This window comes from Condylura cristata, unplaced genomic scaffold, assembly GCF_000260355.1.
Source record: "Condylura cristata isolate star-nosed mole 26May11 unplaced genomic scaffold, ConCri1.0 scaffold00001, whole genome shotgun sequence".
Lineage (NCBI taxonomy): Eukaryota > Metazoa > Chordata > Mammalia > Eulipotyphla > Talpidae > Condylura > Condylura cristata.
In genome coordinates this window covers 81,965,494-81,991,274 of record NW_004567102.1, presented here as the reverse complement: position 1 = coordinate 81,991,274, position 25,781 = coordinate 81,965,494, and the positions used below count along the sequence as shown (strand labels likewise).

The 25,781-nt window shown below is 42.5% G+C and overlaps 1 protein-coding gene across 1 annotated transcript in view; it reads left to right on the top strand.

Moving 5' to 3' along the window:
• The window catches only part of SYNE1 (spectrin repeat containing, nuclear envelope 1), a 424,261-nt gene that overhangs the window by 271,749 nt on the left and 126,731 nt on the right, over positions 1–25,781 (top strand). Inside the window, exons 88-94 of the mRNA XM_012735121.1 lie at positions 184–378; positions 1,410–1,550; positions 8,462–8,629; positions 8,838–8,999; positions 18,736–18,930; positions 20,732–20,905; positions 24,793–24,984. Of these exons, the coding sequence (XP_012590575.1) occupies positions 184–378; positions 1,410–1,550; positions 8,462–8,629; positions 8,838–8,999; positions 18,736–18,930; positions 20,732–20,905; positions 24,793–24,984 (1,227 nt within the window). The remainder of the gene's footprint in view (positions 1–183; positions 379–1,409; positions 1,551–8,461; positions 8,630–8,837; positions 9,000–18,735; positions 18,931–20,731; positions 20,906–24,792; positions 24,985–25,781) is intronic.

Here is a 25,781-nt window from a genome sequence, read left to right as displayed (position 1 = left end):
TGCGGGCGGCTCGGAGGCGGTTCGGGCTTTTGCACAGTCCACATCCTGCCTCCCGCCGCCGCCGCCGTCTGGCACAGCCCTGAGATTTCATTGGCCAGCCCGGGAGGAAGATGAACGCCACTAGTTCTGTTTCCTTTTGATGCTGTTCTGACACCCGGGCGGGGGTGGGCAATGTTTCCCCAGGAGCTGGCCCAGAAAATCAAGGGCTACCAGGAGCAGATCGCCTCTTTGAATTCCAAGTGCAAGATGCTGACGATGAAGGCCAAGCACGCCACCATGCTGCTGACGGTGACCGAGGTGGAGGGGCTGGCGGAAGGAACCGAGGACCTGGACCGCGAGCTCCTCCCCGCGTCCTCGGCCCAGCCCTCTGTGGTCATGGTGAGTGGGTCCAGGCCGAGGTTGCAGCGCCTCGCGCCCGCCCTGAGGCTGTGCCCAGCTCGCCTCTGCAGGCGCCCTCTCCGCGGGGCAACTCGGGTTCAGCCCTAGCCTTGCAGATTGGAAGCCAGTCACTCTCCCTGACTCTGACTCCCTTGGGCCAAGGCCAGCCCCGGGCACTGTAAACAATGACAGTTGACAGGGAGCTGTTTGCATGAGAAGCTTTACCGAGAGTCAAAGGTCGCATGTGTTTTTAGTTTAGTGACAACAGCCAGGGGAGCTTCCAAACCAGTTCTTTGCAGTTTTCTGGTTTTCTGGGGGAAGGGAGCACCTTGCTACCCATATTTGTGTGTGTTTTCCAAGATAAAACGTGGGCTGGCTAGATGTCCATCCTGTTGTTTAAATGTTTAAGAAACTATACAAGAAAAAAAGCTGAGTGGAAAACAACAAAAAAATTCAAAAGTTTAACTTTGGATTAAAAGAAGTTCCAGTGATTTCTAACCTGCGGCATTATTTCCTATCACTTTGCACCTCCAATGCATTAATTACTTGGTAACTAAGTCTTCCAGTGCTGTATGTTTTCCACTCATGTTTGCTTGCCTGGGGGGTACATAAACACACCTGAACGCTTTGGGGAGTCCGTATTTAGTTGCATGTTCGGGACCGTCAAACAGGAAAGGGATGTCTAGGAAAGACTAAGCTTTTATCTCTGAGCTGTCGCTCATGCAGGATTCTTAATTTTTCTAGTTATTTTTGAAGACCATCAAGAAAATGAAATATGTATTTGATCAAAAGCAAAACTTGAATGTGGTTTAGACTGCCTCGTCCTATCTGTTTTGTCAGTGAGCCCTGGCGGGGTATTTACCTGAGAACCAACACTTTAAATACTAACACAGAATTTGTGTGTGAATTGGGGGGGGGTCAATAGTTCTAACCTGTGTTAGGTAATTTCTGTTTTGACCTGTGCCTCACCAAGTCTTGTTGACAAAGTTAATGCCTTTTCATGTCCCTTTGGGCTACATTTTATGTGACAGATGACTGCAGGTCGCTGTCACACTTTGCTGTCACCTGTCACTGAGGAGTCTGGGGAGGAGGGAACCAACAGTGAGATTTCCTCTCCACCTGCCTGTCGCTCCCCATCACCTGTGGCTAATCCAGATGCTTCTGTTAACCAGGTACGCCCACTGCCTTTCCTCTGCTGAGGTCTCTGGTGGCTGCAGTACTCCACTCTCTGGACTGTCTAGACCGCGTGTGGACGTGAGTCCTGGAGGGCCCCCGGGGGCTCCGTGAACGGGCTCCTGCCCCGAGAGACAAAGAGATTAAGGCCCGGGGTTTTTAGCTGGAGAAGGTCCTGTTCAAAAGCGAGTGGTTTAACTTGTTGCCGTCCGCAATGGAGTACTGCACCCTGGCAGAGAATGAAATGTTTGTGTCACGGTTGTAAAATAACATGATCGTTTACTATTTTAACATGCACTGAGTGTGGTTTTGACACTTAGCGGCTCAGATTTGGAAGATGGATAACTTCTGCTCACCGTATCATACTTTTTCTTTGTTTTCTAATTGTCAGTCAAGTGCAGAGCTGTCTGCCAGTCTAAATATCGGAATGCCTAAGTCGATTTAAGTTTTCTTCTTTCCTGTAAAGTAGGAATGTTCCCTTGTTGCTATGAGTTCCTCGGCATACCTCACACTAAGTATACACCCTCATTAAATCCATGAAAATATTTTCATGAATAATAGTGTTTGGTTATGACTATAACCAAACAATTTTAGTGATGGTTAAGTAATGCTTTTTTTTCTTTTAACCAAAACTGCTTTAAAAATTAAATTATGTTCAATTGCATTTTGTAAGTGTTCAACCAAGATGAGATTTATTATCAAGGGAAAGACTGGATAGGACAAATGTTCAATTAGCTATATTGTAATTTAATCACATTTTTTTTATTTTAAAGTAAAAACATTCAAAATGGGATTTCTGTAATAAGCAAATCTTCCCCCGAGGAAAGATGAGAATAAGATTGAGAAAATATTTTAGATAAAATGATTCTCTTGGGAAAACTCTATATAGATCTAAGGAGTTTCAATTCAATCATTTGATTACCAGATACCTTTTGCCCTGGTGCTTGGTGTGAAATCTTGTGCAGGAATCCAGAGAAGCAGCAAAGAGTGAGGGTGTGATGGCCTTTGACTGCCAAAACCTTTCAATCTAGTGACAGAGGTAGCCTGCACAAATAACAAACCAGAAGAGAAGAATTTAAAACAAAAAAGCAGCTCTGGGTGATTTTAGAATGTGTCCTAATCCTGATTTTAAAAGACTTATTACCCATTCTTTTCCAGTATGCTCATCCCCATGGTCACACCACAGATGATTATGATCAGAAAAATTAGGCTGTCACCAGGCATTTATGGTAGAAGAACATTTCATCCTAACTTAGATGCTAAACTTTATTGAAATGTTCATTTTGAACAATAATCAGTGGCCTGAAGACAAACACTATATGAAGAATATCCCTTTTCAAAATTCTGTTTTTTATTTATTTCTTGTAGAGTGTCTTCTAAATACTCTAAAAGGTGTAAAACATGCAATTGTTTTAATGATTATGACTTAATTGTTTAGCTCCATCAAACTTCTAAAATCCTGAGTGACCTATGGCTTTCTTGTAGTCCATTTTGATATTCTTCCCCTAGTCACAGGAAAACATCAATTAAATCACATTGTTGACCTAACACACTTGAGTGTGATGTTGCCAATTTTGAAAAAAAAAATCATACCTTTTTTAGCTTATGTCAGACAGTAGTATTCACAGGAAGCTGTTGAAAAGGAAGCATTGGTGTGACCCAAACAAATCAATCCATTGTTTTGGTTGCTTTTTATTCTTAGTTAATAGTAAGGTAAGTCAAAGGAGAGTGAAAAAACGACAGCAAGGGCAGTGAGGCCTCTGATTTCTGTTCTGGAACTGAGGAGACACCGAGCATCTCTATAAGTTCCAGTTTTCAGACTCAACACACTGTACAAAATGTGCACAGCTGTTTCAACGAGCAGCCAAATATAACTGCTTTATAAAATCACAGCTGTTAAAAAAAGGGTTTCGTGCCTCTGTAAGTAGCTCCCCGTTATATAACTAGCTGATCTGCCACAGTCAGCGGGTTCCATGTCTGACAGTAGCTATTAACTGAAATGTGATAATAACTGAGCTCACTCAAGGCTAGAAACGCCCGGGCAGCCCCAAAGGACGCTGCAGGTTTGCAGACCCTTTTCCAAACAAGTCAGACTTCGGCTCCTGAGAAGTGCTAAGAGAAGTAGAGGTTCAAAAAAAGTGCAGGTGGGAGAGGACACCCAGGCCAGGGCTCAGAGGCGGTGCAGTTTTTCTTCTACTCAGCTGACAGTCCCAGAAAAGTCCTCCAATTCTCTCACTTGCTATAGGAACAAAACTTTCAGTCACAAGATTGTGAAAATCAAGTGTGAGAATACTTTTTGAACTGAAAAATGCTACTCAAATCATAGCTCTGGTTGTCCAAAATTGTTTCCTTAGGAATCTACTAGATAATAATTCCTAATATCTTAAGCACGTGAGCAAAAAGAGACATTTTGCTAAGGTGTTTCCTTACTACCCCAGATATTCCGCTTTTTGTTTAGTACTTGTAGGACTGATCATTAAATATTTTGAAGCTGTGTAACCCACAAATGATCCAGAGTGTTGATTTTCAGTTGTTCTTCCCAGTAGCCCCAAGACTAGCAGCTGTGCAGACACAGTCATGCCCCCGGGGGGAAAAAAAGGACTTTTTTGGAAACATATATTTTATTCTATCTTTTTGGGTTCCTTTAAAAAAAAGTTAAGGATATTTGATTTACAGGTTTTACATTGAAAGCATCATCTTGCTTTTCTCCGTGGACAGTCACAAGGTCACCATGATGACACTTGAGCTGCTTAGCTCCGCTTACACTGGGGTTTTTTCCATCTGTGGGTTCCAAGTTCATAGATTCAACTCCTCATGTTCATTGGTTGGTTGATTCTGCAGAACGGGTATATGGGGAGACCAGCTATAAATTAGACATGGATCTTGACTACTGGGGTGGAGACCCCCATACCCCCACCGCTTTGTTCAAGGGTCACAATCTCCCATGCACAGTTATGCAGTCACTTCCAGACCCCATCTCTATCGGTGGCCCCAACGGGTGACAGTCTTCAGCCCACGTGTGTCCCAGGAGGTGCTGACTAGGTTCTGTAATGATAAACTCAGCTGGTGGTGCATTTCTCCAGCATCCCTGCAGCAAAGCTACGCATGACTGTTTAAGAGAACAGAGTTCACAAAAGTTTTTGTGTGAACAGTTCTCCAGGAATAACCTGCCTGCTTGTTACTTGCCAACACTCCAGACTTGCTCAGGGTCACAAGGTGCTTGTGGTCTGTGTGAGAGCAAGCATGCCACTCAGTTGGGTGTGGCAAGTACTGTGAATGCAGAGAGCTTGGGGCATTTATGGGGCGGGGGGGGGGGCGGAACACAGAGGAAGCCCCTAAACCAGCTTAGGTCCAGAAGGGATCAAGCATCATCTCCTGCTTTTGAGAATGTGTGCAAGTAAGGCAGTTGGTATGCACTACGGTGTAGTGAGGTTTTTCAGGCACAGGTAGGGAGGAAAACAATCTATCAAGGCAGTCGCACAATCTCAGTAGAATAGAAAAATGTGGATTTGAGGGAGGAGGGGGAGAAAGGAAGCTGGGAGGGATACAGAAGTGACCAGGAAGGACAAAAAAGCTTGCACTTGATCCAAAAGCTAGTAGTTAACCATTGAAGGAATTGCACTGGCATCTGTATAAACAATCAAGTTTTAGAACAGATCATTCTGGGTCAGTGTGTGGATAGGAGGATGGAGATGGACTAATTCAGAGCCAGGCTTGCTAGTTAGGGACTTAAGTTTTTCAATCTGATGCCTGATCCACACTGGCGATTTCGTTCATTGAGAGAAGCAGCCGAGGGATGTCGAGACCAGGGCAGCGCCTCCCCATGTGAAGGAAGCAGCCTCTCTTTTGGGATCACTGGAACCCCGTGGGCAGGTCACGCTCCCATATCTCTGGTTTATAAAAGAATCCATGAACCTGGATTCTGATAAAATCAGTCTGTCTCCATAAAGAAAAATGTGAACATCTGAAAGCCCTGGATAAGCCCAGGGAACACATGCCAGTCAGATGCAGCCTGCAAACTGCCCGCTGACAGCCTGGCATCAGGAAGTCCTTGTTGTAATGGAACTTGCACCCACACTTTGGCAAGGGTGTGCACCAACCGAACTTCATCCTTACGTAAGTAGGTGGTGAGGGGGCAGGGACATAGAAAATAAACCCCATGTTTATAGCTTAGGTGAGAACAAGTTCCCCTTATTGAAAGATGGATACCATTTTCTAGTTTTTTCTGAAATTCTTTTCTCATCATGGATTTTGTTTTGTATTGTTTTTTGAAATTTTGTGTTTGAAGAGCCTGGGGACATACACAGACCCCTGGATCTCTGAGTCTGAGTCTACAAGTCCAATTTAAGAATGCCTGGGGCAGAAACCAAACTACTAAGGAAAAGAGAAAGGTGAAAGTGTTTCTATTAGGGATAGACAGTGGTAGGGCATGCTTGACAGGCCAAGCAAGACAAGGGCTGGAAAAAATCATTTTATTTCATGGAAATAAAATAGACAAGGAGAGTCTGCATTTGGGCAGATTTTTAGAAATTTGAGAAGTTGCAGGAATATCGCCTTCAAGTGTGTGTGCATGTACACCCTAGGCCAGTGATGTTGCAGGAACAGTGTCAGTGGAGGCATCAGACCAAGGGCCATTTGGGAATTTGGAGCTGGATGTTTGGGGGTGAGCAAGCGAGCCTATAAGTGCCAGCGACCACTTCTAGAAGTTGGACTAGGAAGTGAAAGGGGAGATGTTCACAACCGTGTGTGCAACTATATTCACTGGTGATGATCATTACGAGGTGGTTTTGGACCTTCCTGATACGTTTTCTAGCAAGAAAAAGATGACAAAAGAAAGTGCGTGTAGGTATTTTCAGATAGAGATTTGACTCTTCATGCTGATGAAAAGTCAGAAGAAAGGGAGAGAGAAGGGGTGATAGAATATTGTGGTGTATTGAATTTGAAAAAGCAAAGGAGGATGGGATCCCGGGAATAGGTGGGGAGGGCCATTCCTAAGAAGAAAGCTGGCAGGTTCATAAAACAAGGAGAGTGAAATTTGGGCAGGTTTTTAGAAATTTGAGAAATTGCAGGAGTATCCCTTTGATGCCTTCAAGTGTGTGTGTACACGTACACCCTGGGCAGAAAAGTTGGATTGAGTCATGATTGGGGTTTTCCAGAGGGGTGAAACAGAGCTTAAAGTTGCAAAGGAGATCAAGATGTAGACAAGAGCATTTAAGTAGCTTTAGAAGTAGTCCAAAGTACACTGCGAGCTGAACGAATGATAGTGGTGACAGGCCGTGGTGTGGAAGGGTTTGGAGAACTGGAGTGGGGTGGGAGTGAGTGGGCATGAATGGAGATGAGCTGTAGGGGGCAGGTAGGTGCAGGGTGGGCAGTTGGCTGGGGGCCTGGAGGCCTAGTCCCCACTCCAGGGAATCTTTCTACTTTTTCTGGGCTCCCTCTGGTACTGTCTCACCTCTTCTATAGTCACTTGTCCTCTCCCATCTCACTCTCGTCTCTGAGTGACGCCGCCCTGAAGTCTCCAACTTCTAGGCTGAGGTGTGCACACTTGCACACATCCACACACCCATGCTCAGGTGTCCATAGCCAGGCACGTGTGCCCAACACCCACACACACGCCCTCTACATTAGCAAGATCAAGGCCATAGGTGATGGCCATAGAGGCCAGTGTGGAAAAGCCTGACCAACTCCATTTACCCTACAAGAGCCTCACAAGGACTTGAGAATACCAAGGTCATCTGCTCAAGGTGGTAACGAGGTTAGAAGGAATTCCATCAGCCATGTTAGAAACTTGTCAGGAAGACTCAGCAACAAAAAGCGGGGGGCGTTCATGGCCTCATGCATGGCTCATTTGAACCTCAGAATCACCTGGTGATTTGCAAATGAGCGAACACAGCTGTCTAGAGGCTGAGAGACTTCCCCGGAACCTTAGGGTGAGCTTCTGCCTGAACACGTCCTGCTGTGCAGTCCGGCTTCTGCCTTCCTGTGGGTCTCCAGACACCCGCCCTTCTTCCATGGACACTGGGGTCTATGATACATTTTACCAAGACATTAGTTATCAGGAGACCCAGGTATTTTAAATTAACATAATTATCTTCAATGACACTTCAAAAGTAGCTAATTTTATAATGGCAATGCCCAGAATATAAATATAGTTCCCTGACTCAATTTATATGAATATAAAGATAAACAATCATAAAAACTATTGACATCACGAGTTATATATAGGCCTTGGTCTAGTAAATTCCATCATCAAAACTAATAAAATGTGCAATGTTGACCCAGTGAATGAAAAAATTATTCAAAGCCTGGCTTTTCATCCTATACGTAATTGCTTGTATACTTTCAGGAACTGAAAGAAACCATATTTTTGTTTTGTTTTCTAGACTAGTTTTAACACCTCCACTACATTTTCCCTTGTTTTAAAATAAATATTTAAATTAATTTCTGTGAAAAATGAACTTGCCAACATTGACGTTTGGGCTCTATCTGATAAATTGCTTTCTACACTTAATTTCATTCTAAAAAGTCAGCTCTTTTTATAGTTTAATTAGCATATAAAACATTAATTTAGGAAATAGTTCATTTACAGTCTCTTTTATTTTGCTGGTTAAATAAGTCAACTGCTTATGTCCTTGGTATTTTTCTTTTTTTCCCCCAAATATAAGAGTCGGTTTTGGCAACTTGAAATGTTAGTATATGTCTTCATTTTAAAAATATAAATTAAAATTCTATAGCAGTTATAATTGGTGTTAATACCTCTCAATTCTTATTACAAAAAAACTAGCCTCACCGGTGTAGAGTCCCCCGGAAAGGGGCCATCCCCAAACCCGCCCTCCACATCACAAATCGTGCCCGCAGTATCAACCTAAGCGTTTTCCTCCTGACTCTGTGCTGTGCTTTGTGCCCACAGGACATTGCGTATTACCAGGCCTTGTCTGCTGAGAGTTTGCAGACCGAGGCCGCCAGGCTTCACCCCAGCCTGTCACCATCCCAGGCGCTTTACGAACCAGGCCTGGAACCATCAGCCACCGCTAAGCTGGATGATTTGCAGCGCTCTTGGGAAACCTTAAAGAATGTGGTAAGCCTTTAAATATCGACTCCTTGAAGCCCACCACTCACAGATTACCTGAGCGACTGTCTTTTGCAATCTGCGCATAGAGTTTTCACATTGGTGCACAGTTGCATGCCTTCTGTTGGGCCACTGAAGGCAAGCAGTGAGGAAAGACGTGTCGTAATGAGCAGATAAGGGGCCAGAAAGCATTTGGCAATATTCTTTCCTCCTTTAGATCAGTGAAAAGCAACGCACACTCTATGAAGCTCTGGAACGCCAGCAGAAGTACCAGAACTCCCTCCAGTCCATCTCTACCAAGATGGAAGCCATCGAGATGAAGCTCAGTGAGGGAATGGAGCAAGGCAGGAGTCCTGAGAGCCAGATGGCTGAACACCAGGTAAAAATAGCAAGGACTCCTGTTTCCTGCATGATTAAATTGGGTCAGTCTGGTGCCGGGTTGGCCTGCCAAGCATGTGTTGGGGTTGAATATCGGCTTTTTTTTTTTTTTTTTTATTGCATTGGTTCCTACAGAGTAAACAGGTTCCAAATGAGGGTTGTTCCTGCCATTGGTTCATGGAGGTATCTGAGAGAGAAAGACAGCTTTACAGAAACTGAATCTAATTAAAGAACGTGGCTTTCTTATTTACTTTTTTTTCCTGACACAGAAAAGTATATTATAGTTGCCAGATTATTTTTATTTTCTGGTGAGCCATTATTGTAAGAATGAAATGGACCCTAAATCTACCTTCTTTGGTTATTGCTGTTTTAAGCCCAGCACCTGTCCAGTGTCACTTAAGAAAACAAGTCTCAGATTTCAGTGGGCAAAGGATTGAAGTTGAAGAATAAGGGATTCAAAGTTATAATCTGGTGATTGTTTCTGGCATGGATCACTTTTTTTTTTTTTTTTAAAGTTCTAAGGTGGATAAAGTTTAGCTTTACAGGAGAAAATGTTTTACATTAACCTGATTCAGAAAGAGGGTTAAATAAGGCATTGATTTAAAATGTATGCTGAGACATTACACAGATTAAGATATCTGCTTAATGCTTTGGCAGTATTTTGAGTGTGCTATGAATGCAGCTAGAACTTTGTCTACAGTTACTGAGACAAAGTGCTTGTGACATGGAAAAATGTTACCTTCCTTCACCGGAATCCAGGAGCATGATACAATCCCATAAAATAATGGGATTTCTTTAGACACAAATGAAGAGTTATAAAAGCATTATGTGATTTATGTGTGCTGTTTAAAAGCAAAATTCACACATGTAGCGATGTAATTGACTTCATGAAGGACTCACCAATCAGGCAGTAGCTCATATAGACTCTTCTAGCAGTTATAGAAAACAAGGTTTGTATAGACAAGAAAGAGGGTGATATAAGATTTTTAGCAAAAGTAATTTTATATCCTGTGAAATCATCTTCCCTCAGGAGCAGGTAGTGTGAGGTGTCACCATGCAGAATACCTCCATGGTGCTGATTTGGAAATTCCTGGTTGACTCGTGTGGGCCTACACTCCTGGGAGAGGTTGGAACCGTGGTGGTATTAGGATTAAGTCCCCTTGGGGGCCTGGCATAAAGGAGTCCAGTTGGAGTCAGCTCTACTTCTTAACACTATCTGTCAAGTTCTTGGAAGTTTCTCAGCTGTAGGAATGCAATCCCATACGTTTTTGTTCCTCTACAGCTTTATATTTATGGAATCTAGGATATCCTTAGAATACATTGCTCATATGTCATCTAAGAAAAAATGCATTATTTTACATGAGACAGCATTTCAATACAAAATAAAAATGAGATCACTCCCTCTAGAGATTGCACACTGAGCGAGAGTGGTTATAGTTTTTCAAGTTCTTGTCGCTTCTTAAAAAAGAGATCTAAATACATAGCATCCATTTTTGGGTTTTGTTTTGGTAAGACATAGCATCTCTAGATCTTTCTGCTATCTCTAAACCACTCATAACTAGTTTGGGGAAGGTGCTATAAAAATTTGAAATTAGGGTCCTCCTTGGTGGCACAACGGGTTAGGACATAGCACTGCCGGGGGTGACCCACATGGCGCGGCAGACCTCGCCTGTCTCTCCGCTGCTCCCCTCAGCAGTGTACTTCATCAATCTGTCTGTTCTGCTCCCCACTCTGTCACTGGTGGATCCTCTCACTGCCCCTGCACCTCTGGTCTGTGCCCCACAAGTAAATAAATCTTAGAAAAAAAAGTTTGAAATGAAAATAAATAAATCTTTTTTTTTTAAAAGATTAATTTTATTTATACATACAGAACTGGGGTACAGGCCAGAGATGCAGGGGTGGTGAGAGGCTTCACCAGAGACAGAGCGGGGAGCAGAACAGGCAGATCGATAAAGTACACTGCTGAGAGGAGCAGCGGGCGGGTCAGGAGAGGTCTGCCGCGCCATGTGGTCACCTCCGGGGCAGGCGGGAATCGAACTCACGCGGAAGTGGCTTTAGCTTCTCAGTGCTATGCTTTAACCCGCTGCGCCACCAGGGAGGGCCCTGAAAATTAATCTTTGTTTACCTAGACAAATTAACGAGGACAGTCAAGGACCCAGGTGACTTGTTTTCCTTCACGGCCCATGGTCCCCTTTGGTCGCTGCTTCGGTTTCCTCATTGTCAGTACCGCCTCATTGTGACGTGAGTGGGTTGTCTTTGCCACCAGCAAGGAGTCCCTGGGGCTCTGTCTACCTTACTAACCACTGCACCTGTATTCACTTTATCTGGAGCCAGGACAACTTCCCTTCCTTTGCTTACAGTTGCCTTTAAACACTGAAAAGGAGCTTGAGATAATGACGCCGAGACTAAGATGTTACTCTTTGTCCCAGCTGGCCACAGCTCCCAAGTTGACCCTTCTCTGGGTTCCACAGAATTTATCAATAGGAATGGCGTAAGCGGATGCTGGTGGTTTTCCCTGACATTCCAGAGTTCCTAAGTAAATGTCCCAGTTAGCTCCCAGTCATCACCACTATCCCATTTATTACTATGAATTCACACATTAACAGAATGTAGAATAAAGTCAATATTTTGTTCAAGATTTTTAATGGAGAAAACTAAAAATTGCTTGTTAATGCTAAGCAGTACATACTAAAAATACACCTGTGCTTTTTTTGTCATTAAAACCAGTCACATGACTTTTTGTCCCCTAATAAGTTGGCAGTGAAAATGCGAACAATTTTGGCAGTGAGGAGATATAGCTAAATCAACGACTGCCCATCATTTGAACTTAACAATTATATACTAATGCTCATGAGAGGGAAAGCAAGCAACAATAATACGTAATTGCTCATATCACTATTCTAACAGTTTCCATCTGACCTACTTTTATTAGCCTTTGCTGTCTACTTAAGTTCTACAAGTTCTGGGACAGAGCTGCCTGCATGGAAAGCCGGGGGTATAACAATGTCTAAGTTAGTCCTAAGCTTCTGGATTGATCCTTAAACAATTGTAAGCACTGCTGGAGAATTACTGTTTCTAAACTCCAACTGTATGTCTGAGAAGGTCCACTATGCTTTGGTGTTTCCTAAAATTGAACAGAAATACTTCATTATTTCTTGCCCGAGATCCTCTGGAAGTATTTTTTCTTTAAATATCTGAGCTAATTCCTTCATTTTCCTTCTAAACACTTATTTAAAACTACTGAATTTGAGTGTGTTTTTTTGTGTGCGTGTGTGTATCTCCTACTGTCCTCTCTAAATGGAGTTTTTTTTAAAGATTTATTTTCTTATGCATACAGAATATGGGTATCAGTGGAGGTGCAGGGGCAGTGAGCGGATTCCCCAGAGACAGAGTGGGGAGCAGAATAGGTCGACTGATGAAGTACACTACTGAGGGGAGCAGCGGGCGGGTCAGGAGAGGTCTGCCAGCCATGTGAGTCACCTCCAGGGCCGGGGATCAAACTTGTGCTACAGTGGCTGTGGATAGTTTCATAGTGCTGCACTTTAACCTTTTGTACTACCGGCATGTGTGTGTGCGGGGGGTGGGGGTGGGGGTCCCTAAATGGAGTTTTAAGCCAGGACTGACCTGTGGCTGTGGCTGTGAGTGTTATGTCCTCTATGACAGGGGCTTTGTTTTCAACAGCAGCTATAGCTTTGGGGACAAGTGATCTCTCTGTCTCACTAGGCTTGGTGGTGTGGGCTAGGCAATGCTCTGAGGTTCTTCTGTTTTTGTTTTGTTTTGTTTTGTTTGTTTGTTTGTTTTTTAAAGATTTATTTATTTACTCATACAGAACTGGGGTACAGGCCAGAAGTGCAGGGGCAGTGAGAGGATTCACCAGAAACAAAATGGGGAGCAGAACAGGCAGATTGATGAAGTACACTGCTGAGGGGAGCAGCGGGTGAGACAGGAGACGTCTGCTGCACCATGTGGGTCAGCTCCAGGGCCCGGGATCAAACTTGCATTGAAGCAGCTACGGCCAGCTTACAGTGCTGCGCCCTAACCCATTGCGCCACTCCGGACGGCCCTGTTTTTGTTTTTTTAATATATACAACTAGAAGTATAAAACAAACTATGCTGATGTCTGACGGTCACAATAAAATTCACGCTTCATCCATTATTGGCCCAGACATGAGCTCCATGTTCTTTCCGGAATGAGTCAGTTTAGACAAGGGAGTCTGTCCACCATGTAAGCATCACATACAGTCTCCTGATAAATGCAACTCAGGAACCCGAGACATGTACTTTATTTCTCTGGTTGTGAGTGAGGTATTTTGGGGAAGCAGCTAACAGTGGTGGAGATGACTTGAATGGTGAGAATATGTTAAGCTTCTGCATCTTCTTGTTTTTTACACTGTGATGAAGTTGACATGGTATAAACTTAGCTATTTTAAAGTAAACAATTCAGTGACAGGATTTGCCAACGACTTCCCACTGCTGCCTCTTTGAGTTCTAATAATTTTTGTCAACCTGAAAGACAACCCCACCCCCGCTAGCATAACCACAGGCTGTTGGAGTTAAAAACGATAGCGACCTTCCAAAAATATCCATCCTTGGCCTCCCTGGTGGCCTAGGGGCTAAGTCTCAGTGTTCGATACCCAGCCAGGGAGCTGACCCACATGGTGTGGGAGACCTCTCCTGTCTCACCTGCTGCTCCCCTCAGCAGTGAATTCACCTGTTCTACTCCACACTGTCTCTGGTGAATCTTCTCACCCTCCACATCTCAGGTGTCTGGTCTATACCCCAGTTCTTCTATGAAAAAAAAAAAAAACAAAAAAAAAAAACCTCTAATCTCCCCCTGAGGAATAAACTGAAGCTTCTTGACAAAGAGGCCGAAAACCAGCAATTCTAGAATTCCTAACTGTATTTATAGAATATGGAGAGATCTGCTTTAGAACACGTGAGTCTGAAATGAAAGCAGGTGACTTCACTGTATACCTGTTTAGTCCGGTCCACTGAGACTTAATATAGAGGCTCTTTTCCTGCTTGTTCCTGACTCAGACACCTGTTTTATGTACTGTGAATTACAAAGAACTCAGCTAGCTGTGTTGACGAATTGCTGTGTACACTACTGAAATCCACATTTTCATTATAGGCTGCAGAAGCCTGATGGAGGGGTGCAGTGAGTTATCAGAAGTACAAGACAGCCGCAATGGGATTGTGGGCTAGAGTGGAGGGAGCAGATAAAAGCAAGTTCTCCTCAGGTCTTTGGTGACACAGAGGGAAAGGGGGATGACAGCAGGAGTGGGTGGGAGGTGCTAAGGCAAAGTGAGAGGAAAGGAAGGGGGTGTGGGGTGGGGTAGGGTGGGATGATGGCAGTGTGGAGGAGCGAGGGGGCTTTTTTTGTTTGCACAGAGGACACTGCCCAAAAAAAGAAAAGAAAAGGCACAATGAGGTCAGTTCAATGATGAGAAACCTTTAGAGAGCACCAAATAGTGTGGATGTTGTACTTCTGGAAGTCAGATACCAAAAGATGATGATAAAGCTTATGGAAAATGATTTACTGAACCAAAAGCATTTTGAATATATAAGAAACAAAAGAGTGTTGGTGGATTCATTAAAATCCCATTAAAAGGGCCCTCCCTGGTGGCGCAGCAGTTAAAAGCACGGCATGGAGAAGCTGAAGCCACTTGCGCATGAGTTCAATCCCCGCCCGGAGGTGACCACATGGCACAGCAGACCTCTCCTGACCCGCCCGCTGCTCCCCTCAGTGTGTATTTTGACCATCTGCCTCTTTTGCTCCCCACTCTATCTCTGGTGAAGCCTCTCACTGCCACTGCACCTCTGGCCTGTACCCCAGGTCTATATGCATAAGTAAATAAATCTTTAAAAAAAAATCCCATTAAAAAATCTGAACAAGTTCTTTGGTGGAGCTTGGTAAGGTAATTCTAAAATGTACTGCAAACATATGAATATATATATATATATATATATATATATATGTATTCTTATATATATATATGTGTGTGTATATATAAAATGAGAGTTAGGAATAATCAAGGCAAGTCTGAAAAAATGAGCCAGGTTGAAGGCTCATTATGAATTATAAAGCTCTGGGAATTATTGTGTATTACTGTCACAGACATCTACATGCAACAGTCAGTCAGAACTGGTCTCCAGAAGCTCACTAAAATCTTTATAGATACTTAGCTGATGTGAAAAATTATTCTGCATTAGATCATGTCCTGAGACTGCCCACCTATGTCTATGCAGGATCTCCTTTTTCCTTTTTTTCTTCTTCCCCTAAATAAAGATGCCCTTTTATATGTAAAACACACACACACACACATTCAATGAATGGCAAGAAAATGAAGCCTCCTCATTTCATAACAGTGGATTAGACAAAACAGATATACAGTAAAGTCATCTTTTCAGTAAGTGATGCCATATTAAAAAAAAATTGAGCCCTTTCTATTCTTGATGCAAAAATTAAATTTAGTAGATTATAAATCTAAGTACAAAGATTAATTTTTTTAAAGTACTATAATCTATAGTTAACAAACATTAAAACATATTTGTGACCCACCATAGGTGAAAATTTTAGTAAAATGAAATAAAACACTGCTGAAGAGCATGTGAATGTCAAGTTGTGATAAATTTCTTGATACATACTTGCAATATCTTTATCTCATCATGAATTGGTGACAAACATTTTGCGGAACTGACACATTTCATGGGCCACATTTTTCCTAGAAGATAACATGTGAGAATATATTCATGGGCTCGGTGTCTTCTTAAACAGGACACCAAAATCCCTACCTTTTCCAGTGAAGGAAAACATGGATACATTAGATTAATAAAGTCAAGAGCTTCTGTTAATTCACAGACATCATTAAGAAAGTCCCCTCCCGGCCCTCCCTGGTGGCGCAGCGGGTTAAAGCACAGCACTGAGAATCTGAAGCCGCTTCCGCATGAGTTCAATCCCCGCCTGCCCCGAAGGTGACCACATGGCGTGGCAGACCTCTCCTGACCCGCCGCTGCTCCCCTCAGCAATGTACTTCGTTGATCTGCCTGTTCTGTACCCCACTCTGTCTCTGGTGAACCCTCTCACCCTCCGCATCTCTGGCCTGTACCCCAGTTCTGTATGCACAAATAAATAAATCTTTAAAAAAAAAAAAAAAAGAAAGTCCCCTCCCACTAATGGGCAGCCATGTCCTCTTTGCAGACACAGATATTTGCAATCAGAGACCAAAAGAAACACAGACACTCCTTTCTAGAACCCATAAACAACTACACATGTCAGTAATAATAGACTCCAGTAGAAAATGGCACATGATTTTTAGGAGTCACAGAAGATACCCAACAAGACAACAAGAGGAGGAAAAAGGGCTCCATGTGACTTGACTTCAGGGAAATGAAAATTAAGAAAGTAAGTCAGCAGTGAGATGTCACTGTGAACCCCCTGGGAAGACTGAAATTGAAAAGTTCCTCAGACCAGGTTGGCAGTGGAATTCGATACAGCAATGAAAATGAACCATTGTTTCTATGTGCAACAAAAAAGTCTCAAATCATACCAGAGTAAGAATCCAGGCTAAAAACAGGACATCTGCCAAATTCCTTCTCCAGATAAATTAAAATGGGGAAAAGTGATGTTTATAGTGAATACCATGGTGATCTTTAGGAAGAGGGGAGCGAGTAACAGAGCAGGGACCTAAGGAGCTGGTAGAGTCCTTAGAGTGCTTTGTTTTGATCTGGGTGATAACAGGGTGAATGTGTAGATATAATGTGTGAAAATTCACAGAGCTGTATGGTAAAGTATATATATATATATATATATATATATATATATATATATATATATATATAAAATAATTTCAAAATAATTTTTTTAAAGATTTATTTATTTATGCATACAGAACTGGGGTCCAGGCCAAAGGTGCGGGGGTGGTGAGAGAATCCAGCAGAGACAGAGTGGGGAGCAGAACAGGCAGATCTACAAAGTACACTGCTGAGGGGAGCAGCGGGCCGGTCAGGAGAGGTCTGCCACACCATGTGGGTCAGCTCCTGGGTGGGGATCGAACTCGCACTGAAGCGGCTGCAGCCAGCTTGCAGTGCTGCATCCTAACCTGTTGCTCCACCAGGGAGGACCTAATAATTTATTTCTAAAAATCCACTGGACCTGACAGTTGATATGAAGGAAAGAGAAATTTTGTTTACTTATTGAGACCCACCCTGAGGAGACCCACCCGGTGCTCACAGCCTTCAGCCCCATGGAAGGGGCAGCGCTATACAGGGGCAGCTTGAGAGCTGTGACATGCTAGTGAGGAGGACTCCAGTCTTTCTTTACTCAGCTGTTACCCCTTGGGTAACTCAGCACTCAAACCATAAATAAGGTTTTTTTTCTGTCCAGATTCCAGCTAAAACGCAGGTCATAAAAGTACGAAAAATAAGATATAAAAGCCACGTAGAGTTGTGATCAACTTTAAGCAGGGAAACTGAACACGGCTGAAGGAAAATAATAGTTTTTTAGTTTGGGTGCTCAAGAAGAAACTCTCTGAAGATGTGACGATTCACCGGAGACTTGAAGGATAGAGAGAACCACCACACAGCGTGGTGAGCAGAGTACTCGGCACGGGGGCACAGGGTGTGCAGAGGCCCTGAGGTCAGGAAGAGCTGGCCATGTTGTAGTAACCGAAGGAGTCAGGAATGTAGTGGGTGAGGCGAGGGTGGTGCTGAGGTAAGCAGGGCTGGGACCACCCAGGTACCTATTCCTTCCAAACCAGGGCTTGGCATCTTATAGTGTAGTCATTGGGCAAGGGAGTACTTTAAAGAAGTGAGAGAGGAGCATTAACTACTTAATGAAGATGGACTGTAGAGACGAGAAGGAAACACACAGGCCCTGTCACAGGCCAGGGGAGCGGACCCTGGTGTGGGGTATGGCAAAGGAGTCTGAAGATATATTTTGGAGGTTAATGAGGTTGATTTGCTGTTGAGTTGGACAAGGCCGGTGCAGAGAGGTGTGAATTACTCCTGGGAAGAGAGCCCCAGCGAGGAGGAGAGTGCGTTCCTTTGTTGAGGTGGGGAAGATGGGGGCGGGAGCTGGCTTTACACACGGTGCACGAGAGGGAGCCCCTGACGTTAAACAGACAAACTGGAATTTAGGACAGATACCTGAGTTTGAGGTAGACCTTCAGAAGTGTCTAAAAGCCTTTAAGCCCTGGGGGAGCCTGGGAAGAGAGAAGAGAGGGCCTGGAAAGTAGCTTCAAGAAGCTCTGCAAATTCCAGCATTGAGCAAAGAAGGAGAGAAATGAGAAGTGACAAGACAGAAACAGATGACTGATTTCTCCCAGCTTATGTAATTTGAGTTTTGGATGAAAGCCTAGTGCTTGCTGTTTCCAACTTGGGAAATAATTTCAAAGTTGGGATATTTGGAGTGGGAAACATCTCATCAGGGAAGAAATGGATGCCTTTTCCCTTCCACATAGCACTAATCCCCCTTCTGATGACAGATGGGTCCGGTGAGAAGCAGAAAGATTAATTCATGTATTCAAAGTCACTTACATTAGAGACACACAGAGTATTAAAATCCGGCATTTTGTGATATTCCATGGCTGCTTTCCCTCGGGAACCTAAATTAAGCATTCCCCCCCCCCCCTTTGCAAGGACAGTCACTTCCAGGTGAGGTATCTCCAGCTCACCTCCATCGGTGGAAAACTCAGCCGGAGAAATACACGCGTGTGATTGCACAGTCTTTCCTCCAGGCGCTCATGGACGAGATTCTCATGCTGCAAGATGAGATCAGTGAGCTGCAGTCGTCCCTAGCGGAGGAGCTGGTATCCGAGTGTCCAGAGGCTGACCCCGCCCAGCAGCTGGCCCTGCAGTCCACGCTCACCGTCCTGGCGGAGCGCATGTCCACCATCAAGATGAAAGCGTCGGGGAAAAGACAGCTGCTGGAGGTAACGAGCGCTCCGGGGCGCCCCCCAGTGCCCCTGGCTCTACCCGTTGGGCTGATCAGGGTGAGACGTGAGGGCGTGGTCGTTGTTCCCACTCGTGACCGCAGGAGACCGCAGACACATCGCTGAGTCAGCGCATGGCCATGAATGTGGCCTTTCTCTCTGTTCGGCCTCTCGTGAGGCATGAAGAGTTGAGAATGCAGAAAGCTCATACTTGGGAGGCGTGAGCCTTGGGAACCACAGCCGTGCAGGCGGCTGTTGTTCTGCTTGAAGAAGGGCGACTTACGAAGAGTATTGCTAATTACTAATACGAGGAAGAAAGAGTTCTTCGTGGTGGCTAGCTAATGTCAGCGGCTTCATTCACGAAAATACGCTGGCAGTTCCGGTTCTGCTGTTAGAGAATGTTAATATTATCTAATATAGAAATAATTTTGCTCACACTAACATGTGTTAAGTTTCCTTCCTTTTCCTTTGTTCTATTATAATTCTGGGCCCTAAACTCGTGTGACATGCATGTCGTGGCTGCTAGAATTTGCTGAGGCAGGGCATGGTTGCTGTCGCTGTCTCCATATATTTCCAGAGTCTAGAATCTTCTCTGGCAGATAATCACTTGTCAGTATATTCTTATTATATGAGCTTAATACTATTTTGTTTTACTTAGCTGCTGATTATTACATAATTTAATGAACCAGGGGCCTATTGTTGGGGGTCTGTTGGCTTTCAAAGTTTTAGCTGTTATAAAATTAGCTCATATAGTCAAAATACTCAATAGTTTTGATCAATTTAAAACCAGTTCTGTTTGATAATCTCTTTTAAAACAATACAAATCTAATTTTAAAATAAAGCAGTTCTAATCAGTTATTCACAAAGTAATTTTTAAGATTAGGTATTTGGAATATCAGAAGAATTTATTTTTTTAATTCATTACTCTTATCCCCAGTCACCCTAAGGAGACCTTGTGGAGTTTCGAAATGAACTTATTGGCCTGTATTTTTTTTTTTAAATATGAATTATTTGACGTAACTGGAAACAGTAATTATAACCAAAAAAGCAATTATTGGCTAGACTCAAGACACTAACAGCAATACACCAGCTTTTCCCGCAGAGGCCCATGGATGGCCCATATTTTGCAAACTATGTTTTAAGTTTGCCACAGTCCTCACCACTTCCTATAGTTTCCTCGACATTAAGGTCCAGAATCTATTGCCATATACTAATGGCGTTATGCCATCATTTTGTTCTGATTCTTCCTCAGTTGTATCATTCTCATTGCCTGCCTAACCATGTGGGTATATTATTTGAGAACACGTACTCCACTCAGTACATAAGCTTTTCAAAACACTGATCTTGACAAGCACCCCCAGGAATTCTAGTTTGCTGCTCTGGAGTGTGGTCTAAGCATAGGCATTATCTTAAGTTTCACAGTTGATTCTAATGTGCAGCCAGTAGTGAGAACCATTGTGCTTTCAGTTGACACCTAATAATTTTTTTTAAAGATTTATTTATTTTTGCATACAGAACTGGGGTACAGGCTAGAGGTGTAGGGGTGGCGAGAGGCTTCACCAGAGACAGAGCGGGGAGCAGAACAGGCAGATCGACGAAGTACACTGCTGAGGGGAGCTAGGTGGATCAGGAGAGGTCTGCTGCGCCATGTGGGTCACCTCCAGGGCAGGCGGGGATCGAACTCATGCGGAAGCGGCTTTAGCTTCTCAGTGCTGTGCTTTAACCCATTGCACCACCAGGGAGGGCCCAATGCCTAATAATTTTACCTTCAAGTGACCTGTTACATTTTCATTTTCACTAGGAGAAGTTAAATGATCAGCTAGAGGAACAGAGACAGGAACAAGCCCTGAGGAGGTACTGCTGTGAAGCTGATGAACTGGATCACTGGCTCCTGAACACGAAGGCCACTCTGGACATTGCACTGAGCACCTCCAAGGAGCCCATGGACATGGAGGCCCAGCTGGTAGACTGCCAGGTATGAATATGGTCACTGAAAATAGGCGCAAATCACAAAGTACATTTTTTAATTACAGAAAACATAATGATGAGAAGGCTTGACATGAATACCTGATCTTTGACAGTTATTATACTTTATATGTATAATTTATTTTAAATATACTTTTATTGAACTATCATTGTTTTACATCCTCATTCATTTTTTAAATAATATGAATTTCTTCCCATAGGTGTGGTCGCTATTTATCTAGAGAATAGAAAAAAAATAGCTTAATGAAAGCTTTGAAAAGCTTGTCCAAGCTTAAATGAGCTTATAAAAGCTTAAATGAAATCCTAACTTGGAACTTATCATTTGAAAAATTACTTCAGTAATATCTGATCTTTAGAAAATGTTCAGTTTTCTAAAGAACAGTTTTTTCAGTGTCTAGTTATCAGCATACTTCTGGTATCTATCTTTAGACTAACAAGGAAAACAAACTTAATGAGAAGAATTAGTGAGTCAGATTGTGCATAGACACAACAGGATGTGTGCCTAGCTGTTCTGTGGAAATTTTGGTTCTAATTTTGATTTTGTGTGTGTGGGGGGGGTAGGTGAGGAGGGAAAAACTGTCAATTATAGGCAAACAGAAAGACTGAACTTGAAACAGAAGGCCCTGCCTTTGATGTCATGTACCTGAGAGTTAATGTTAGAGCTAATGGCACAAAGGTTGTTTTTATTTGCTTGTTTTGTTTTTTTTAAAAACACCTACATCAGGGCCCTCCCTGGTGGTGCAGTAGGTTTAAGCACAGCACCAAGAAGCAAGAGACACTTCAGCACTAGTTCCATCCCCACCCTGGAGGTAACCACATGGCACAGCAGACCGCTTCTGACCTGCCCACTGCTCCCCTCAGCAGTGTACTTCATTGATCTGCCTGTTCTGCTCCCCACTCTGTCTTGGGTGAAGCCTCTCACCGCCCCCGCACCTTTGGCCTGTACCCCCGTTTTGTATGCATAAATAAATAAATCTTAAAAAAAGCCCCACCTACATCAGCTTTACTTGAAATATAGTTTAAGCAGTTTCAAAGATACCTGAAAGGCCTCCGGTGATACAATTGTATTCTTCATTTCTTATCATTTCATTATATATAATTTCATTAGATAGTATAGAGAAGAACTAACAATTGCCCTGTGCTATCAAGGAACCTCAGTGGTTACCAACTCACTAGACTTTACTGAAGTAAGCGGTCGAAACTCTTTTATTTACATAGGTAGCTGATACTGCATTGTGTCTATGTACCACATCTTCTTGATCCAGTCATTATTTTGGGGCATTTGGGTTGATTCCATAGCCTACTTATTGTGAATAGTGCGATTCCATAGCCTACTTAAATTGTGAATAGTGCTGCAATAAACATAAAGGTTCAGGTATCCTTTTGAATTAGTGTTTTTGGTGTGTTTTGGGTTGACTCCTAGGAGTGGAATAGCTGGGCCATATAGAAGCCCCATTTTTAGTAGTTTGAGGGTACTCCACACAGTTTTCCATAGTGGTTGGACTAGTCTGTATTTCCACCAGCAGTGTAGGAGAGTTGCTTTTTCTCTATATCCTCACCAATATTTGCTGTTTTCTGTTTTTTTAATATATGCCATTCTAGTAATGTGGTATCTCATTGTGGTTTTGCTTTGCATTTCCCTGATTACAGGTGATGTTGAACATTTTTCATATATCTGTTGGCCACTTGCATTTCTTCTTTGGGTCTTCTGCTCATTTTTTGACTGGATTGTTTACTTTGTTTTTGTTAAGTTATGTGAGTTCTTTGTAGATCTTTATGGTCAGTCCCTTGTCAGTTATATGGAGTGCAAAAATTTTCTAAATAACAGTAAGCTATCTCTGTTTAGGTTAATGTTTCTTTTACCATTAAGTGTGCAAAAAACATTCATTTTCTTAATATGTAACATGGTGTTTGAGTCATTCCCATTTATGATTTGAGATGTATAATACTGATCATTATAATTTGAATTTTTAAATTCTTTGGATAATCCATTTGTATGCAAAGCTTTATTCTTCTCTGCCTTAATGAAGAGAATAGAGAGCCACTGGATGATTTCCTAGTCTTTATATAATCTTTTCTAATTTTTTTAACGCAAAAGAGACATCTAATTTTAGTTTCGCTTCCAGAGCTTGAAATTACCACATGTACTAGCTTTACAAAATTATGTTTTATCATTACTCCCACATCTTCTTTTGGGATGTCTTATTTTTATACTCATGCATGAAGTCTGTAATTCAGATAGTGTATTCCAGGACTTTTACAAAGAATAAAATGTATTTTGACCATATTTTTAAGAAACAAGAAATATATGACACCACAGAAATAAACGGTTACTTGGCGATTTTTTTTATTAGTCACATACAGAACGGCTATTTATTTTATTTATTTATAAAGATTTATTTACTTATGCATACAGAATATGGGTATCAGGTGGAGGTGCAGGGGTAGTGAACGGATTCACCAGAGACAGAATAGGGAGCAGAATAGGCCGAATGACAAAGTACACTGCTGAGGGGAGCAGCGGTGGGTCAGGAAAGGTCTTCTGGCCCATGTGGGTCACCTCCAGGGTGGGGATTGAACTCATGCTGAAGTGGCTTTGCTTCTTAGTGCTGTGCTTTAACCCACTGCACCACCTGAGAGGGCCTTTCTACTGATTTTTTTAAAAAAATATTTATTTATTTATGCATACAAAACTGGGTACAGGCTAAGAGGTGCAGGTACGGTGAGAGGATTCACCAGAGACAGAGCAGGGAGCAGAACAGGCCAACTGACGAAGCACACTGCTGAGGGGGCAGAGGGCTGGTGAGGAGAGGTCTGCCATGCCATGTGGTCACCTCCGGTGTGGGGATCAAACTCTAGCTTCTTAGTGCTGTGCTTTAACCCACTGCGCCACTAGGGAGGGCCCCTTTCTACTGATTTTGAAAGAAAGAAATATTAAGGTATTTGCTTGGCTTCTGGCAGTATCCTTGGCACTAAGGATTATACTAATTGTGCCAAATGGAAGTTGGCTCTTCACAGAATTAGTGTCTCAAAAGTAATCCTCAGGAAATCAGTTCTTAAGCTTCCATTTCATTAAGAGTTTCACTGTTTCATTTTGGGGCTCAAAGCAATATTCTTAAGTTAGTACCAGGAAAATAAGATATATTTTTCATTAACAAATTGATTGAGTATAAATTAGAAAGTGCATTTCAAAAATTTCTGAAGTAAGGAATTTAAAAATAGAATTGATTCTGCAGAAAATAAAATTTATTATTTTGCTGTGATTTTTGTCCCATTTTTTAAATTTTACCACAGCCAAAGGAAGGCTGTTTTACTTCTCTGAATTTAGTGCCCATCTTAGAAGAAATCCTTGCAGCATGATAGAATAGTCATAGAAAAAGAAAGTAAAAATTCTCAGAAAACTTGTGAAAATGCAGGGTTAAACATATCTCATCAAAAATATTGAAGCAAGCAAAAAAGAGAAGGAGAGGAAGTGAAAAATAAAATCAATGCAAGGAAGTCATGTTTGGAAAGAGACTCTTATTTAAATAGACAAAGGGTCAATCTTATGATGTCTTTATTATTATCAAAACACAGAAAGCACAATGTAAGTAATATAAGAAAATAACACAGGTAACACTATTTTTAATGTATATTATGTGGGCTGCATAAAATGTGCTTCTCATGGTTTTCCCACATAATACTCATTATGTCAAGGCTAATGTTTAAAAAGAGGAACATTGAGAAGTTCACGTCATTTTTTTAAATCTGTGGACTACTCTTCAAAATGAGGGGAAAACCACAAAGACATGTCCTTTTGACCAAAGAGTCAAGAGAGAACAGGTCTTTGCAGAGGCTGGTGGGTATGTGACTGCATCCTTATTTCTGTGGTTCCAGAACATGCTGGTGGAAATTGAGCAGAAGGTGGTGACCTTGTCAGAGCTCTCGGTCCACAATGAAAACCTGCTTCTGGAAGGCAAGGCTCACACAAGGGATGAGGCTGAGCAGCTGGCCGTAAAGCTGAGGACGCTGAAGGGCAGCCTGCTGGAGCTGCAGACAGCCCTGCACAGCAAGCAACTCAACATCAAGGTGAGGGCTGCGCCCCAGGGACAGCCAGCCCTTGTGGGCGCCTCTCTGAGTCTGTAACGCAGACAGGACAGGTTGACAGCTGATACTTAGGTACATTCCTGCTTCCCAAAAGCTTACTGTAATTTTCACCTGGGTTTCAGAAGAACTTTGAGCCCACACACCTGAAGATTACACTGTAGGAAAAGAAAGAAAATGGTAAGAATTATCCAAATCTACCGAATACTTTGCTTTAAGAAATATTGATGTCTCGTCATTGTAAGAGATCCTATAACATCTCTGCTGTATTCCTCCTGTAGTCAGATTTATAAATATGTACACATTATTTTTCGTAGGGCCCACTGTACCTTTGTTACATATTCCAGGAGAATTGAATGCTTTTACCACTGTGAGTGAGAGTGAAGCTCATGTTTCCTAGTAGCGATTTTCATTTTATGTTACTGGAGTTTTGGTGAGATAATTTCGCCATGTTGTTAAACTTTCCTTTCAGTGGCCTCCATGTTAAATTCTCTACTAGCACAAACTTTTAAGTCATTCTCATCTAAAACTGTATCTGAAAAATAATGTTACGTAAATGGAAAAAAAATAGCCATATGAGCTTTATTTGTAACAGTCAACTGGAAAAAAATATGGCTGCCCTTCAGTTCAGAAAAAAGGATATGTAAATTGTGGTATAGTTATGAAATGGAGTATAACATAGTAATAAAGAGATGCCAAACTACCACAAGTGGAAAAAAATGAGATAAAATAGGAACAGTGTAATTTTTGGAATGTGACGGAATGACCAGGTTTACCTATTT